The following is a 19,194-nucleotide window of genomic DNA, read 5'->3' on the forward strand; positions in this document are numbered from 1 at the left end:
AAGTAGATTAAGAACAGAAAAGACCAACAATTGTTTAACAACAAAATTCGAAAAATGCTGAGGAAGTAAAGGCCATTGCACCATAGATTCAAGCACCTGTAAAAAGATCGATGCATGAAGCATACAACAACTGTCACCATTATACGTCAGCAAAAGATCTAGCCAAGGACCTGAGAAAATTCTGGTCCTACATACAATTGCTAAGCAGATCTAAAAATTCTATCCAGGCACCTGTTGACCAGTATGGTGTGACAGAAGAAGATACACTAAGGAAAGTCGAAGATCTAAATTTTGGTGTTTAAGAAATCATTCACGCAGGAGAATCATGTGAACATACCACTGTTTGACCATCACACAGACTCCCATATGGAGGACACAGTAATAGCCATCCCTGGCCTAGAGAAATGATCGAATGAGCTGAATATAAATAAGTCACTACATCTGGATGTAGTCCCAATTCGGTTTTTTACAAAAAGTATTCCACAGCATTGGCTCCTTACTTAGCTTGCATTTATAGTTAATCTCTAGCTCAGTGTCAAGTCCAAAGGAACTGGGAAAAAGCACATGCGGCTCCTGTATATATGAAGGGAAAGGAACATCCTGAAACACTACAGACCAATATCCTTAACATCAGTTTGCTGCAGAGTTCTTGGACATATTCTCAATTCAAATATAATAAATTTCCTTGAGACAGAAAAGCTCCTGTCCGCGAATTAGCATGGTTTTAGAAAGCATTGCTCGTGGGAAACTCAGCTTATTATTTTCTCACATGATATCCCGCAAACTATGGATGAAGTGCAACAAGCAGATTTCATATTTTTTGATTTCTACAAAACATTTGGCAATGTGCCCCACTGCAGACTGTTAATGAAGATATGAGCATACAGAATAGCTTCCCAGTTATGTGACTGGTTTGAGGACTTCTTAAGTAACAGAACCCTGTTTGTTGTCTTCGATTGCAAGGATTCATCAGAGACAAAGATATGACTGCTGTTATTTTCTATATACATAAATGATCTGGTGGACAGGGTGAGCAGCAATCTGCAGCTGTTTGCTGGTGATGCTGTGGTGTAACAGAAGGTGTTGTCATTGAGTGACTGTCAAAGGATACAAGACGACTTAGACAAAATTTCTAGTTGGTGTGATGAATGGCAGCTAGCTCTACATGCAGAAAAATTTCAGTTAATGCAGATGAGTATGAAAAACAAATCTGCTATGTTTAAATACAGCATTAACAGTGTGCTGCTTGATACAGCCATGTCAATTAAGTACCAAGGTGTAACACTGCAAAGCAATATGAAACGGAACAAGCTAGTAAGGACTATAGTAGGAAAGGCAAATGGTTGACTCTGGTTTACTGGCAGACCATATATAGGACACTAGTATGACACATTCTTCATAGCCCATTCTGTGAAACTAAAATGTCCCGTTTTGTTGAATTGTATGTTAGAAACAGTAAAAAATGAGTCTTACTGTGATTTAGTGTTATTTTATCTTCTACAAGCCATGAACTTATGTCATGAACTGCACTATTGAAACTGAGCCAATGTTGCACACAACATGCTTTACGACCAAGCTGGTGTCATCAGCTAACAGAAATATTTTAGAAATACCTGTAATACTAGAGGGCATATCATTTATATAAATAAGGAACAGGAGTGTCTCCAACACTAATCCCTGGGGCACCCCTCATTTGACCGTACCCCACTCAGACCCCACATCACAGCCATTCTCAACACTGTATAGATATATTTTTCCCACGTGGAATGTTTCCCTCTATTATATCCATACTCCTTCGTGATACAGACAAGGGAGGATATTGATTCAATAATTAAATCACTGAAGACTAAAGACTCTCATGGATATGATGGGGTGCCTAGCAGAATATTAAAGTACTGTACTGCACATGTTAGCCCTGTACTTAGCCATATGTGTAATGTTTCCTTTAGGAATGGTCAGTTTCCTGAATGATTCAAGTACTCAGTTGTAAAATCGCTCTATAAAAAGGGAGAAAGGAATAATGTAGACAATTTAGAACTATTTCTATGCCATCATTGTTTGCTAAAGTTATTGAACAGGCTGTGTAAGTAAGGATAATTGATCAGACCGCTTGTGTCTGTGTATGTGCGGATGGATATGGGTGTGTGTGCGAGTGTATACCTGTCCTTTTTTCCCCCTAAGGTAAGTCTTTCCGCTCCCGGGATTGGAATGACTCCTTACCCTCTCCCTTAAAACCCACATCCTTTCGTCTTTCCCTCTCCTTCCCTCTTTCCTGATGAAGCAACCGTTGGTTGCGAAAGCTTGAATTTTGTGTGTATGTTTGTGTTTGTTTGTGTGTCTATCGACCTGCCAGCACTTTCATTTGGTAAGTCACATCATCTTTGTTTCTAGATATATTTTTCTCACGAAGGAGTATTTCGCACATCAATCTCGGAAAGGTGTTTGTCAAGAGATTTATATAATTCCCTGTAGAAACTAAATTTTTATTTAATTCCCCAGCAATGCTCAAAAAATGATTGTTAAATACTGTACATATATCTGATTTATCAATAACAGAAATATTTTTACTACAAACTGACTTTACATCATCGACCTTGTGCTTCCGACCAGACACTTCCTTCACAACTGACCATAAGGTTTCAATTTTATCCTGTGAATTAGTTATTCCATTTGCGTACCACATACTCTTTGCCTTCCTAATAACATTTTTAAGCACCTTACAATACTGTTTGTAGTGGGCTACTGTAGCTTGATTGTGACTACTTCTAACATTTTGATATAATTCCCACTTTGTTCTATATGATATCCTTATGCCACTAGTCAGCCACCCAGGCTGCCTTTTACTGCTAGTACACCATTTAGAACATTTTCATGGAAAGAAAATCTCAAAGAGCTTGAAAAATGTGTTAAGGAAAGCATTATATTTGTCGTCTATGTTATCCGCACTACAAACATCCTGCCACTCTTGTTACTTGACAAGGTTTGGAAAACTCTCTATTGCCATTGGATTAGCTTTCCTACATAGTTTGTAATTATATGTGACATATGTTTAAGTACAAAAGTCTTTTAGTGCTAAAATTTGTGCATCATGATCTGAAAGGCCATTCACCCTTTTACTAATAGAATGCCCATCTCGTAATGAAGAATGAATAAAAATATTGCCTATGGCTGTGCTACTGTTCCCCTGCACCGTATTTGCAAAAAAGGTCTGCATCAGATCATATGAATTTAGGAGATCTACCAACATCCTTTTTCTTGATCAATCGTATACAAAATTAATATTGAGGTCACCACGTGTAACTAATTTCTGGTACTTCTTATAAAGTGAATCAACAACCCTCTCTAGCTTATTTTACCAGAAGTGCTCAGTATATTGCTTCCGCAACTCATTTCATCAAGAGTGAGATATTGTCGGTTTCTGTCATATTCGGGTTCACAAAGTGGCATAGGGCCTAAAACATTCTGTAAGACTGTGTCATTTCCCCACTATGTGCCCTGCCTTTCAATTATCCTTGCAACAAAGTGGATTTCCTGCTGATCGGCACCAAATGTTTTCTCCAGTTTGACCTAGAATCTGTCCCAGCTGGCGAGCTTATCTTCATTGTTCTTGAGCCACTGCTGGGCTGTGCTGTCTAAGTAAAAGTACGTATTTTCCGAAAACATCATGTTGTTCCACCTGCTGTATTTGGTGACTCACAAAGGTACTGCATCTACTCATCATCACCAATTTTGTCCACATTTATGGTGTGTGTATATATATAGGGCTTGGTCAGTAATGAAAGTGACAAAACTGCAAAAACTCCAGATGGCCAAGCATTTATAAGAAAAAGAATGATGCAAGCCACTTATGCTAGGGTAGTTTCCAGGCAGTGGTTGGCAGCACGGAAAGAGCTCAACAGCAATTGGAGGATCAGAGAGTCGAGTCCGTATGTGGAACCTTTTATTATTTTTAGTTTTTACGTTACACTGTACACAAATCGAAATAACGCTCAATATATTGCATTTATTAATATTTTTATAAAAGCCATGAAAAGGAAAGACAAAGGAAAATTTGGGTTTGCAAATAAATTTCTGGAAGGGATTGTAAGGCATGCATGAGAGCTTCATATATAAAATTAGATACTTTTATTCCTTTACAGTTGATGATTTACACATGCTGGAGTGATATTCCTCATAAAAACAGAAGCAGTAATTTCTCAGCATCCTGCACATGCTGTTAGCAGCACATTTACAGTTTCTATTGAAAAATATACTTGATTTACATTCATTAAAGGTTCTCTCTCACTACACAGTTCGGCAGCAAACCATGAGCAATGCATCATTTCACCAAATACTGGTGAGGACAGCTGTTGACATACAGTGGAATGTACTCTCTGGATGTGATTTCTTTTTCTCTTTATTTATGAGCAATTTTGAAGCTTTTTGATCAAGTTCTTTACCTGATGATAAAAATAAGACATTGTAGGGTTGCACTAGCAGAATGCAGTTGGGAGGAATCACTTTAATTCTGCAAGAAAGCAATCCTTCTGAATCTCAAAAAAATTTGCACAGTAACTGTGGATTTGTTTGTGAGTAAGTTGCAGAATAAATTTGTTCTCCTGCATGTAGGGCTTTACCACAAAAGTTAAAAGGATCGTTTTAAGTTTCCAGGTTTTCTATGAAGTAATACAACATTCTTATTAGGGTGTGCTGAAAAGTAATGCCTCCAAATATTTCATTTGAAAACTCTTAAATCTTTTTAAATAAAAACACACTTTATTACCATTCTCAAACAATGGAAAATCCAGAATGGAATAATGAAAATATTATGAAAAGGCAGATTACTACTCACCATATAGCGGAGATGCTGAGTTAAATAGGCACAACGAGACTCTTTATTCTTCATATCTACATATTTATTTCTCAACATAGTCACCCTGGCAATGAACACATTTCTCCCAACAAAAAACCAATTTGTTGATACCGTCATTGTAGAATGTTTGACTTTGTTGATGGAACTTGATCTCTGCTTGCACCACTTCATCACTATCAAGTGAAGTAATGGAAGACGTTTATTAAGTTTTGGAAACAGTTGAAAATTGGATGGGGCCAATTCAGGACCGTATGGACCCACCTTGTATGCACTTTTCTGTACCAGAATTGCGCAATGATGGCCTCTACATGCTCTCGTGGTTTGACATCCTTATCCGAAAGCTGTGCATGTGTCATTTAATGAATTTCTCTGATGAGTTCCTCAACCTGATTCCAATGAGTTTTGTCGACAGCCAAATGCAGTCATCCACTCTGAGTTGTTTCACACACGTTGAGTTACCACTATTGTTTCCTTCATTATGAGCACAAATAACCCAACACTGCACATTACTGATGTCGATACGATAATCACCTTAAACATTTTCTGTGGTTAGAAAATCAAATTACAGCATGCTGTTTCGCATGCACTGACATAGTTATGTTATCCACTGCCACATTAAATTCTACAATGTGGAGCCCTCTATTGGCAGAGGATTGCGACTTGTGTCAGCAAAGCAGGAGAGTCAACAGAATAATATGCATGACATGTAATACCTCAACCAACATTGAGAACAAAATAAAAAACTCAGAGACATTACTGTTTAACACAACCTTGTATATTTTGCTGCATGCTCATCCACCATTTTTTTAAATCCTAGGTCCAAAAATTTGCTTCAACTTTCATTTTCAAGCATTTTACAAAAATATTAATAAATAAAATGTACTGAGCACTATTTCAGGTTATTTGCAGTGTAAGAAATGTAAAAAAAGTACATTTGTGTGCAGGTACTCAATTCCATGACCCTCAGATTACCATTTTGTACTCTTTCTGTTGTGCCAGCCGCTGCCTGGAGACTACACTAACATAAATGACTTGTGCCTTGCATGATCTGCGGTAAATGCCTGGTCATCTGGAGCTCCCAATTCTCTTACTTTCATTTCTGGCCAAGTCCAGCATATGTCATAAATTTAGAGCAAATCAATGATCATGAATAGGTGTGGTCCTCTTGTTAGTCGAATCCAGCCATTTCATCAGTCCCTTAGCAGGGTCCTCAGAAAACACTGATGGATACTTAATGTGCAGCTGCCTTGCTGCTGTTTTGGAATACAGTGGTTTCCTGAATGTAAGGATCTCAAGAGTGATGAACTGCTTGTATTTCAGCTCCTACCCAAGTAGGAGACGACTTTTAGGTTGCCTAACTGGAGCCATGGTAATGCAGATTTTTTAAATACCTAGTGCCTCCATCACACAATGTCATGTTGTGACCATTTTCAAGTCCAAACCCGGAAGCAGGGTCATCAATGAAGTAGAAAACTTAGCACTGAAAGCACGTTTATTACAGACACCATGTACAGACAGAACAGAACAGAACTGAACTTCTAGACACAGAGTGCTGCTATTTCTACATATTTCAAATATTCCAGAATAAGTAAAAATAATAAATTCTCAAGAACATTCAACCAATAAATGCTGGTGGTTGGGTTTGAACTGGTGACTCAGAGCACACAAGCCAACGATGCTAAACACTGCTCCACATTTCATATATCACAGCTCACACTACTGCAGCATACGAGCCACTGACACTAACCACCATGCCACACTGCGTGCAGCACAGCTCGTGCCAATATTTGGATCCATAAGAGACAATAATACTAATGACTGAAAAGTACTACATAATGATGAATGGTAAAAGTTATACAAAGAATCAGGTGTAGCAGCAAAAATGAAAGCCAAGAGATTGCAATGGATAGAGCATGTTAGTGGAGCCCAGCAAACAAGACCATCACCAGAGAGACAGAAGAGCTCTTCACTGGAAGATAGCCTCTTCGATGGTCACGTATGTGAGACCTAGTCTATATTCAAAGCAATAAGAAAAATTAAGACAGAGTAGACTGTGGAAAATTACTGTGAAGTTGATCCAAACACTGGATGGGAGGCACACTTGGTGCAGCACAAAAAGATTAGGATGTAATGATAGCTTGACAACAAAGATTCATGCTCTGAATAACTCCTACAAATGAAAAGTTTTATTCAAGAAGTCAATGTAACTTTTCCAACATGTTCCACACTTGTGCCACAAATGATCCAGAGTTTGCATCATCTATTCGATGCATCCAAAACCTAAACACATACCTTTGTTCTCCTCATTATTTTGATGTTGTTGTTGTTGTGCTCTTCAGTCCTGACACTGGTTTGATGCAGCTCTCCATGCTACTCTATCCTGTGCAAGCCTCTTCATCTCCCAGTACCTACTGCAGCCTACATACTTCTGAATCTGCTTAGTGTATTCATCTCTTGGTCTCCCTCTATGATTTTTACCCTCCACACTACCCTCCAATACTAAACTGGTGATCCCTCGATGTCTCAGAACATGTCCTACCAACCGATCCCTTCTTCTAGTCATGTGGTCAATGGTGAAATTAAAATATTCCAATTTTTTAAACTAATGTGTTTGTTGTTGAAAACAGTCACCAGTTGTCAACACAGAAGCAGCTGGACAAGGCTCGACAGTGTCTTTCGCATTAAACCAAATGGCTGCCATTGCTGGAGAATCATGACCAACTCCGAATACTAACAAAACTATACTTTTAAAAAACAACAGGTTCTGTATTTACATAAACACACAATTAAGCTCCAGCACTTCAAAATTAAACCTAAGACACCATGCCAAAATTTATATAGTCAGATTTAATGTCGAAGAAAACTTAATTTGGGCATGGGAAGAGACAGGCATAAAATGATGCTGTGCTATCTACATTCAACCAGTAACACCATAAAAAGTGAGTTGTAGAAAGGAAAGATCACTTATGAAACATATATCTCAAAATATCCAAGTCAATAGGAAGGATATTGTAAAAATCATAGCTTCTTTAGCATATTATGTTATTGTGGAACAAAAAATTGGTTTATACATTAAGACAGCTGACGTATAAAAATACAATGAAGTTTCTTGATTTGGCGGTAGTATATAATATTGAAATTTACAGCAAAAAGATAACAATATAACAAAGAAAAAGCAAATTTTACTTCAAGACTGCATGTGATTGAGCACAAAAGGGGAGAATCATTTCTTAAATACAACATCTGAATCTGCGCTGCAGACTAACTGAGATAAAAATGTGGCTTGATCAGTGGAAAGCCATCATAATTCTGCTACACCAACACTTTGACATTTTATTCTGCAGTCACACTGAGAACAAATAATGAAGAAACTTGGATGCTGACATTAAACTGGCATTCAATTCATACACAAGCAACTATTTTTACTTTGAGTCCAAACTTGGAAGCACGTTACTAAACTTTGCAATCAAGACAACAGAGAGAAGAAGTTTGAGAAGAAAAAGTTAATAATGACATTTCAAATGTAAAGATCATTCACATGAATAAAAGCACCCTAACAGTGTCTACAGAAATATCATTCACTCTTACAAAGATAGGCATACTGAATTAGGGGAATACAATGATGTCTTGCATTTTTTATTGCATATTCCACCCTCAAGTCAGACAAATGGTATCATTACCAGTTCTGACTTTCTAACAAGTCACTGAAGCATAATAAAATACAACAGAACTTCTGTACACAACTAAACACACTTGGATATATCACAGTAACTCATCAAAGTACAACGGATCAGGCCAAGAGAGCTGTTCAAAATGTAAATATATCTGCACACACATTGTTGTAATTAAAGTCAGAATTAAGTATGTAAGAGTGAGTATACACTGTCTGCTTGTGTCTGTATGTGTGGATGGATATGTGCGTGTGTGCGAGTGTATACCTGTCCTTTTTTCCCCCTAAGGTAAGTCTTTCTGCTCCCGAGATTGGAATGACTCCTTACCCTCTCCCTTAAAACCCACTTCCTTTCATCTTCCCCTCTCCTTCCCTCTTTCCTGATGAGGCAACAGTTTGTTGCGAAAGCTTGAATTTTGTGTGTATGTTTGTGTTTGTTTGTGTGTCTATCGACCTGCCAGCGCTTTCGTTCGGTAAGTCACCTCATCTTTGTTTTTATATATGAGTATACACTTGGTAACATTTAAATCACGAATATGACCTACCCTGGGGTGCAACTTCTGTGATTAGAGGAGGTGAACCTGCCCCAGATCAAACCGGCCTCATGGATTAATGGCAAGAGCAGGCGAGACTGCCAGCCTGGATGTGTCTTATGTGGTTTTCCACAGCCACCTAGGTGCAAACTAGGCTGGCAGCCATATCCTGCCGCATATGCCCATTATGTGAACATTTAGAAAATGTTTTCTAAATTTTCCTCACAATGAAAATGTGGTTTACACTAGATGCAGACAAATAGGGTACACAGATTCTGTCTTGGGGGAGTAGTGGAGTCAGGAACGGTATCTGGCCCCAACTGACACTGACACTGCTTCAACACCCACATGACAATGCTGACTCTGTAGACGAAACAGAAGGGAGGCGGAGGAGGGGGAGGAGGAGGAGGAGGAGGAGGAGGAGGAGGAGAAAAGATTTAAGTCACAACTTCAAGACTCAAAATGAAACTGACTGTTCTCAAAGTAAAAACTAGCAAAAAATTATGTAACTATTGGCATAAATGAACTGTGTACTACATCACACATTTGCATGGCCTGAGGCCTAAATGAATAAATAATAATAAAAACAGTCATTCTCTTCCTAAAAGAAGCTTCTCTTCCCAACTGTTGTTGCTTGAGAAGGTGACCTGAATAATAATAATAATAATAATAAAAACAGTCATTCTCTTCCTAAAAGAAGCTTCTCTTCCCAACTGTTGTTGCTTCAGAAGGTGACCTAGACTAAATGCGCAATTTTTGTATTAGGCGCTGGCAGGAGAACACACATATAAAAAATGGTTTCATGTATGCAAGCTTTCGGAACCAGTGGCTCCTTCTTCTGGCAGAAAGGTTGAAGGGGAAGGAAGAGGGGTGAAGGAATAGGGTTGAAGAGGTTTAGAAAAAGGAGTACAGTTTGGAAAAGTCACCCAGAACCCCAGGTCAGGGGACATCCCAGATGGAATGAGAAGGAAAGACGGATTGATTGTCTTCCCAATTAAATTTTTTTATCAATACAATTACACTGTCTTGTCAAAAATTGATTATTTTTGTTATTATAATTTATGTATTAGGCAATATTATGGAATCCTGATGCTATATTAAATTTTGAAAACAGTTTGGCGAATCTTGAGGATGCCGCATCAAGAAAAAAGACCTAAGCCACAGTTCTCGCAGTTGTGCTTCTATTGCATTACCTTTATGTTGCCTCTATTGTATAGTATTTACAGAAGTGAAAAAATTGGGTTAACTGGGGACATGGAGTCTTTTATAAACCCCCACAAGAAATAATCACATACACTCGGGTCTGGTGACGTTGGAGGCCAGTAATGTAAGGCCGAATCCTTTAGTCCAGTGTGAACGAGCCATCATTCAGCAACAATTTGATTTAAAAATTCCCACACTCTCAGATGCTAGTGTGGCGGGGCTCCATCCTACTGATAAATGGAGTCATTCGAATCAGTCTCCAACTGAGGGAAAAGAAGGTTCTCAAGCATATCGAGATATGTGCTTCTCAAGCATATCGAGATACGTGCTTCCTGTAACAGTGTTCTCGGCAAAGAAAAATGGATCACACACCTTTTCCTATGGAACTTCACAAAACGCATTAAATTTTGGAGAGTTCCTCTCATGTTGTATAACTTCTTGTGGGTGTTCTGTACCCCATATTCTCACATTATGATGGTTCACCTTTCCATTTGAACGGAATGTTGCCTCGTCAGTAAACACTAAGTGCGGAAGAAAACTGTCATTTTACATGTTGCCATGAACAAAATTTGAGAACACACATTGTTGGTTGTTTCTTCAAGTGTCAGGCACCAGGGGATGGCCCGGTGATTTGCCTTTTTAAAAAAAGTTTCTCGGAATTGTTCATGATATTGTCTCAGGCTCTGTGCTGTAGGAGAATCCACACCATACCTAGTATGAAAGTCATGCTGAACAGTTATTACTGGTCCACACCGCACAAAATGTAGAACACAAAACGCATTCTATTGTCCCAACACCATTCTTACTAGAACTGAAGTGGGCGCATACTGCATCTACCTCACGGGAACCATGTAAAACACGAGAGTACGCTCTTTCCAACAGTACATTGTTCATGTGCATATATCGAATAACATAATAGTTATGATTTTTTAAAAAGTGGATGATTCTTTTTGATACACCCTGTATATTACTTTGTAGATGATTGAAGTAATAACTGAAAACATTGTGCGTATTAAAAGAAGCTACTGCTAATCCAGTGATTGTAACGTTAAGATCTCAGTCACTACAGCCACTAATGAACTGACAGTGGGGCAATAACAATTCAATCAGAAGATATCCTGGTCATCACTCACTGTCCTGTTGGGTAAATTGTTCCGCTTCAGTATTCTATGAAGTTCACTTAAAGCAACAACCCATTTAGTTTTTTCACTCTCTGTATCTGCCAGCATCAGTGTATGATTTTTCAACCCTGGAGGCTCCATAAGTGATGTAGTTATCTGAAACATCAAGAAATCCAGTCATATGTTTAGTTTTCCTGCCAAAGGCAAATCAACAGATACTAATGAAATACAATTTGTTCTGCACTAAGTTAAGAGAAGAAAAAATCTTTAATCAAAATAAAAATGTGTGTATTTTATAATCACAATTTATGAATAATAATTGAAATAATATTAAGAGAGTTATTTGAAATAGGTGTGTCGGACTCACAATATTTACACCAATGATCCATTATTTTGAGTGCTGCTCTTCTATTTAAAAAAAAATTATAATAAAAAAATGGTGGGAATGTAACTTACCCTGAAAATGCAAGGAATGTCTTTCTTCGTTGCATGAATGACATCCGAATCTCTGACTGAACTCACAGAAAATTCCTCATCCCTCATATCTAAAACCTGAGAAACATAAACTGAGGGAAGAGCATTTCTGTCAGGTGATATGTCATAGAGGAACAATTTGAAATCACAAACCACAACAAACTGACGAATCCAGCCCTTTTTCACTCCTCCCGTTTTGGGAACTTTAACATACCCTTCATAGGCTGTTCCTATACCTCTTGTAGGATCAATGCCAAGAGGTCTTTTTGCTAAAAATAAAAAAGAGAGAGAGAAAACAATTACTAACAAACAAGACAAAAGACTCACATAAGCAAATCCTTATGTAACTAGACCAATGAAATACATACTCTGGTCTGAAGGAACTGGACAGATAGCTGGAACCTTTTCACAACATCCAATGTGGCATGCAAAGCCACAAACTTCACACACTACACCCTGCCTGGTGAGACCAACCATCAATGATGTGCAATGACTGCACTTTGTAGGCGAAGAAAATGTTCTAACAAGAAACTGATGTGATTTTGGTTTGGGTGGTAACTGATGAGCAAGAAGTCCTGGCTTTGTATGAAGGTCGAGTCCTAAAGATGAATTTGGATCCTGTAAATACAAAAAACAAGTTTGCAGTGTCTCAAAACCTGAAGGTTGAGTCCTAAAGATGAATTTGGATCCTGTAAATACAAAAAACAAGTTTGCAGTGTCTCAAAACAAACAAATAAACACAAACACACACACACACACACACACACACACACACACACCACACTGATTTACGTATCAGATGGATAAAGTAGTTTTAGTTAGGAGACATGACATCATGAACATAATGCACAATAAACTTGCTTTTGCTTAAAATGCAGTGTAAGTCACCCAGTATTTCATGATGAGAGTGTTTAGTGACTTCTAACAAACTTTAAGCATAATTTCAAACCTCTCCTAAACTTTTTCTCACTTACCTGCTTAAAGCAGATATTTAATATGGCAACTCATTTTTAATCAAACATTTGAAGCTGTTTTGTACATGGGTGGTTGATTCTTTAAAGAATCAGCGGGTTGCTGACAATATGCTGACAAGTGGCTTAGGTAGATTTTAATAACATCATGAGAGAAAGCAACAGAACACCTGCATCTCCTCCATCTCCATAGACCAACTGGTAAACACCATTATGTGCACATTCAGATAAAATATGAAATATCTTTTTAAAACATATGGCAAGGTGCTTATCTTGCTGTTATGAGTGGTCTTTCACTGTAGTCTGGGCCCGATAACCATCAATGCAGGATACTTACTTCAACCTGTTTAGAGTCAGAAATGTCAATTGGATTAGGTTTGTCATGATACGCTTTCATTCAAATCTCGGCTTTATTGTTCAGTGGTTGACACGAAATATTCAGTGTATAGTTTGTGCACTCACAGTGCTAACAAGACGCTGCTTGGCAAAGATTCCATTTTGTATACAAGTCATGCAATGAGATGGTGCTGCTGGATGGTATGAGCTGGCTTTCCAGCCTCTGTGTAAGGGCTACATACAGGAGTGGTTTGGTAAGCCCATGTGCTCAGTGGTGGGTAGGGTACAAGATCATCAAATATCTGTAGTCATCTAGCTGATACCTATACCGACACACACATGCAACTACCAGGAAACAATGTGAGCACAGGAAATGATCAATTTATGCACAAGTACTGGAATAATTTTAAGAAAGCTGAGTGGAAAAGGTTAAAAAACTTTTGGATAAGGCAGTCAGTGAAATCTTCCCATTTCCTCAGTTAATGTCACATCTGTCTATGTAATAGAGAGGTGCTCCATCCTCCTGATAGCAAAAGGATGTAGTACCTGTTACATTCAAAGAAAAACACAACAATGTTTAAGGGAAGCAAAAGTGATTTCTGTCTTGAAACCAGGCAAAGATGCTGAAGATCCTACAACCTATTGAATAGTCTCTCTTCTTTGCAATTTTGAATGTTAGTTTAACTGCATTGCGTTACTATATTAATAGTATACACGTGTATTAGTGTTCCACATAACTTAAGTGACTCTTGTGATCTTTAGTTAACAGAATATTACTGTTATTGCCTAGATACATTTTGTAAACTACCATGAGTGAGAAGTGTTTGAGCTGCTGTAGGAAAGTCAGTTCTGGGGTTTTGTGCAGCTGTTGTGGCAGATGGTTAGATTGGGGTGAATGTAGTGGCTTGGGAATCAGGGAGGTAAATGGGTCCCTTCCATGGCATTGCAGATTATGTTCAAGGGATAGGAAAATAGCAGAACAGCATGGGAAGATGAGAGCTCCTCAGGCTGAACTGGATAGTGCTAGGGAGGAACTGATGAGGTTAAGGGGGGAGAAGGGTGAAGACAGGTAGGAAGTGGTAGCAAGGGACAGGGGCCACAGAAAAAGAGAATAAAATCTGACAGTTTCATCATTGGCACAAACAAAAGATTTGCCTTGCTACATCAGCCAACTAAGGAAGAGGCTCAATTAGATGTAAGTGTAGTCAGCACTCGACAAACTAGGAAACCAAATGTAGCACAAAAAGGAGAAAAGTTCTGTTGTTAGGTAGTAGCCATGGAAGAGAGATGGGCCAGATCTTGCAGGAAAAATTAGGTCACAAGTATTTTCAAGCCCAGTGCATGTGATACAGGATGTTGGATCATTGCGCAAGGGTTTTACAAAGCAGGATCATGTTGTGGTAGTGGGTGGAGCGGGAAACAGTATTGATAGGGATCAGGGCTACAATACTGAGTGTGACCTGGTAAAAATAGCATCTGCAACGAGCCATACAAATTTTGGCTTGGTTCTTGCTTTCATGCGGCATGATCGACCCCAACTGAACAGCTCTGTCAGGAGGGTCAATATGGAGCTAGATCAGCTGCTTCGGGCAGCTACTTTGTCAGGCATAGGTTTGGCTCCTGTTGATGGTGTTGGTATGTGGGACTTCACAACACATGGCCTGCATCTCAGTAGGAAAGAGAAGAGTAAACTGGCTGGGATGATAGCAAAATCTTCAGGGGCGGAGAGGGGGGGGGCAGCACTGAAACTCATGGAAGCACTTTTTTAGACTAAGATCAGTGCCCAAACACCCTACATTGCCTGAAATTAAGCTTAATGAGAAGTTCAGACAGGCAGGTACTAGAGATGTGAAAATATCAAAAGATTAACATAACAGTACAGTGAAAAATAATGTTAGTACGTCACAAGATTCACATAAAAGCACAGTGAAAAATAATGTTAATATATTGCATCAGAATATCAGGGGATTAAAAAACGAAGTAGATGAGCTTGTTTGTTAAGAAGATTTAGGAACTGAGGGTGAAATAGATGTACTATGCCTGTCTGATCATCATATAGTCACAGGTACGGAAATGGTAAATGTAGGTGGATATAAGCTTTCAGCACATGTAAGTAGAGACACTATGGAGAGAGGTGGTGTTGCCATATGTTAAAATCTGTCATAGTGTGAAAAATTTGGAAATTAAAAGTTTTTGCGTAGAGCAACATGTGCATGTGAGCTGAAATTAAATAATGACACTTTTATAATTGTAGCCATGTATAGGCCGCCCCCCCCCCCCCCCCCCCCATAACTATTTTTGAAAAACTTGGATTCTTTGTTGTGATATCTGTCAGAAAGAGGAAAGCAAATTATTGTTTGTGGGGATTTCAATGTAGATTTTCTGAAAGAGTCCAATAGGAAGCTTGACCTTAAAGTATTACTTGGTTCTTTCAATTTGACATCAGTTATTGATTTTCCTACTCGGGTGGTACAGGAAAGCAGAACACTGATAGATAATGTTTTCATAGACCAAGATAAATTTAATAAAATAAAAATTTTCCTGTTAAGAATGGTCTGTCTGATCATGATGCACAGCTAGTAACAGTATATGATATAGCTCCATACAGTAATGCAAAACAGTCTTCCAAAATAGTGCGTCCAATTAATGATTTAACAATTCAAAATTTTAGGGACAGCTTGCAACAGTTAGACTGGGATGAGGTGTACAAGGAACAAGATACTAATTTAAAATTTAACCTATTTCATGATACCTTTGTGAGTATATTTGGAAACGGTTTCCCTAAGAAAACAGTGAAACATAATTGTAAGAAACCACGTAAAAAGTCATGAATAATAATGTCTTGTAAACGGAAAAGGGAAATGTATCTTATAGCCAGGAGGAGTAATGATCCCGGAACTGTGAAACACTGTAAAAACTACTGCACTGTATTAAGTTATTAAAAAGACCTGAAGTATGTGCATTATGTCTGAGATTAGCACATCTGATAATAAAATTAAAACAATTTGGAATATTGTTAAACGGGAAACAGGGCAATCGAGAGCACAAGAAGACTGTACTTCTATCAAACTCAATGAAAAGGTTGTTAACAAGTCAGAAGTCAGAAGTAGAAAACATTTTTAATAATCATTTTTAAGTGTTGTAGAGAAAATAGGATCCAGCTATTCATTAGAAAATGCAAGGCGGTATATGGAAGAGGCAGTACCTATGCAATTTGATAAAATTGAAATTCAACCCACCTCTCCTACAGAAATTAAGAAAATAATAAATTTACTTAAAAGTGAAAGCTCTCATGGAATTGATGCCATTTCCAACAGAGTTCTAAAAGCTTGTTCGCAACAAATAAGTACGATTCTCAGCCACATATGTAGTAGCTCACTGGAAGGGCATTTTTCGAGATAGACTGAAATACGGTATTGTTAAACCATTGCATAAAAAAGGGGATAGATCTGATGCTAACAACGACTGCCCAATCTCACTTCTGACAGCTTAAACCAAAATTCTTGAAAAAGTAATGTATGCAAGAGTAGCATCACATATTTGTAAAAATGAAGTACTAACAAAATGTCAGTTTGGTTTTCAGAAAGGCTTTTCAACAGAATATGCTATACATTCTTTCACTGATCAAATATTAAGTGCATTGAATAACCGAACATCACCCATTGGAATATTTTGTGATCTCTCAAAGGCTTTTGATTGGGTGAATCATGAATTTTTTTTAGATAAGCTTAAGTATTGTGGTATGAGTGGGACAGTGCACAAATGGTTTAGTTCATACTTAGCTGGAAGAATGCAGAAGGTTGAAATTAACAGTACCATTTGCAAAAACTAGCAGAGTCCTCTAACTGGGGAGGTATCAAGAATGGCGTCCCACAGGGTTCAGTCTTGGGTACCTTATTGTTCTTAATATATATTAACGACTTGCCACTCCACATTCACGAAGGTGCAAAGCTAGTTCTTTTCGCTGATGACATAAGTATAGTAATCACAGCCAACATCAAGAATTAGCTGAGGAAATTGCAAATAATGTCTTTCAGAAAATTATTAAATGGTTCTCTGCAAATGGACTCACTAAATTTTGAGAAAACACAATTTATAGAATTATGTACAGTAAATGGCACAACACCATTGATAAATGTACTATGAACAGAAGTCTGTTGTTAAGGCAGACTACTCAAAATTTCTGGGCGTGCGCATTGATGAGAAATTGAATTGGAAGAAACACATTGATGATCTGCTGAAACGGTTAGGTTCAGCTTCTTATGCTATTAGGGTTACGGAAAATTTTTGTGGTAAACATATCAGTAAATTGACTACTATGCCTATTTTCATTCACTGCTTTCATATGACATCATATTTTGGGGCAATTTGTCATTAAGAGAGAAAGTATTCATTGCACAAAAGCGTGTAATCAGAATAATAGCTGGAGACCACCCAAGATCACCTTGCAGACATTTATTAAGGAACTCGGGATATTCACAGTACCTTCGCAATAGGTATATTCACTTATGAAATTTGTCATTAATAACCCATCCCAATTCAAAAATAACAGCAAAGTGCGTAGCTACAACACTACATGAAATTTCACTGTGTCACAGGATGGGATGAATTATGCTGCCACAAAAATCTTTGGTCATTTGCCAAATAGTATTAAAAGTCTGACAGATAGCCAACAACATTTCAAAGCAAATTAAAAGAATTTCTGAGTGACAACTCCTTCTACTCAGTAGATGAATTCTTAGATAGTAACTGTTAAAAAAAATATTAATTAATTAATTTGTGTAAAGAAAACTTATGTTAAAGTGAGCGTTCCACATCATTGGGAAATGTTGTATTCATGATCTATGGAACAAGGATTAATGTATGTATGTATGTATGTATGTATGTTTGTTTAAAAAAACCTTAGAGACTGATATTACACCACCAACACAATAAACTGAATGCCACCTCATACTGCAGCAGCCTGGCTTCCACCATAAGAAAATAAACTGCTGGTGAAGGAGTTCTATGAGATAATCAACAATTTGAAGGAAAATCAGACCTTCATAAATAATTATCAAGGTTGCAGGTTCCACACAAGAATTTCAGGGGAAAAAGAAGCCTGCTTCAAAGCAGTTGACTCACCCCTACTGAAATTAACATAAATGTTAATGACTAGCTAATGTCCAAAAATGTAAAAAAGTGAAAACCCCACTTATGACAGAGCAATAGCCACACAAGGAACATGATGCTTATAGAAGCATGTGACAGCTTGGACAAGTACAGCCAAATCCTATTAAAACAAGGCTTGTATTTTTGAGTTTCACAATCGGTACACCACAAGAAAAGTTGATAACACAGGTCTGCAGAAAAGATATTAGACCAACCAACAAAACAACTGACTACTATTGACTTTTCAGCACTGATTTCAAAAATGCAATCCATTTTTTTCTATCACGTCAGGTTTTCTCACAAAAAAGGGAGTATTTTTGGGTATAATAACAAAATTTAAGCAATTTATCACATTTTTTTTCCAACGTTATAAAATTTTATTTTATTTATAAATCATTTTCTAAACTACATTTCCAGTACACTTCCATTTCTCTTTAAGGTCATAAGTCCTTGTAATAATGCTTTTGCTTTCTGTCGAAGCTTCTTTCATTGCTTTTCCTGCTGTGGACTCGTTGAGGAACATCTCTTTTTATTATCCAGGAGTAGTCTGCTATTATGTTGACGTTCCATCTTCCTTGATATTTTCTTTCCATTTCTTTGATGTCTTGGTGAAATCTTTCACCTTGCTCTTCACTTACATTGCCAAGGTTTGCAGGGAATTAGTCAAGAAGTGAGTGAAGAAAATGAACTATAATGCTCATGTTACAGTCCAGCTTCTTAAAGTTGTCGAGCACGTGTGCGACAATTGACTTGTAGTTTGGATCTCTTTTGTTTCCTAGGAAACCAGTAACAACTAATTTAAAAGATGTCCATGCTGCCTTTTCCTTTGTTTCCATTTTGTCCACATAGTTGGGATCTGTCATTAGTTTTCTAATGTCTGGTC

The 19,194-nt window shown here is 37.7% G+C and overlaps 1 protein-coding gene across 1 annotated transcript in view; it reads right to left on the reverse strand.

Moving 5' to 3' along the window:
• LOC126481445 (serine/threonine-protein kinase Genghis Khan) overlaps window positions 1-19,194 on the reverse strand; it is a 382,862-nt gene that overhangs the window by 92,327 nt on the left and 271,341 nt on the right. The window contains exons 20-23 of the mRNA XM_050105210.1: window positions 12,222-12,471; window positions 12,007-12,122; window positions 11,836-11,931; window positions 11,392-11,535 (exon numbers count right to left, since the gene is read on the reverse strand). Coding sequence (XP_049961167.1) covers window positions 11,392-11,535; window positions 11,836-11,931; window positions 12,007-12,122; window positions 12,222-12,471 — 606 coding nt within the window. The remainder of the gene's footprint in view (window positions 1-11,391; window positions 11,536-11,835; window positions 11,932-12,006; window positions 12,123-12,221; window positions 12,472-19,194) is intronic.

Source organism: Schistocerca serialis, chromosome 5 (assembly GCF_023864345.2).
Source record: "Schistocerca serialis cubense isolate TAMUIC-IGC-003099 chromosome 5, iqSchSeri2.2, whole genome shotgun sequence".
Lineage (NCBI taxonomy): Eukaryota > Metazoa > Arthropoda > Insecta > Orthoptera > Acrididae > Schistocerca > Schistocerca serialis.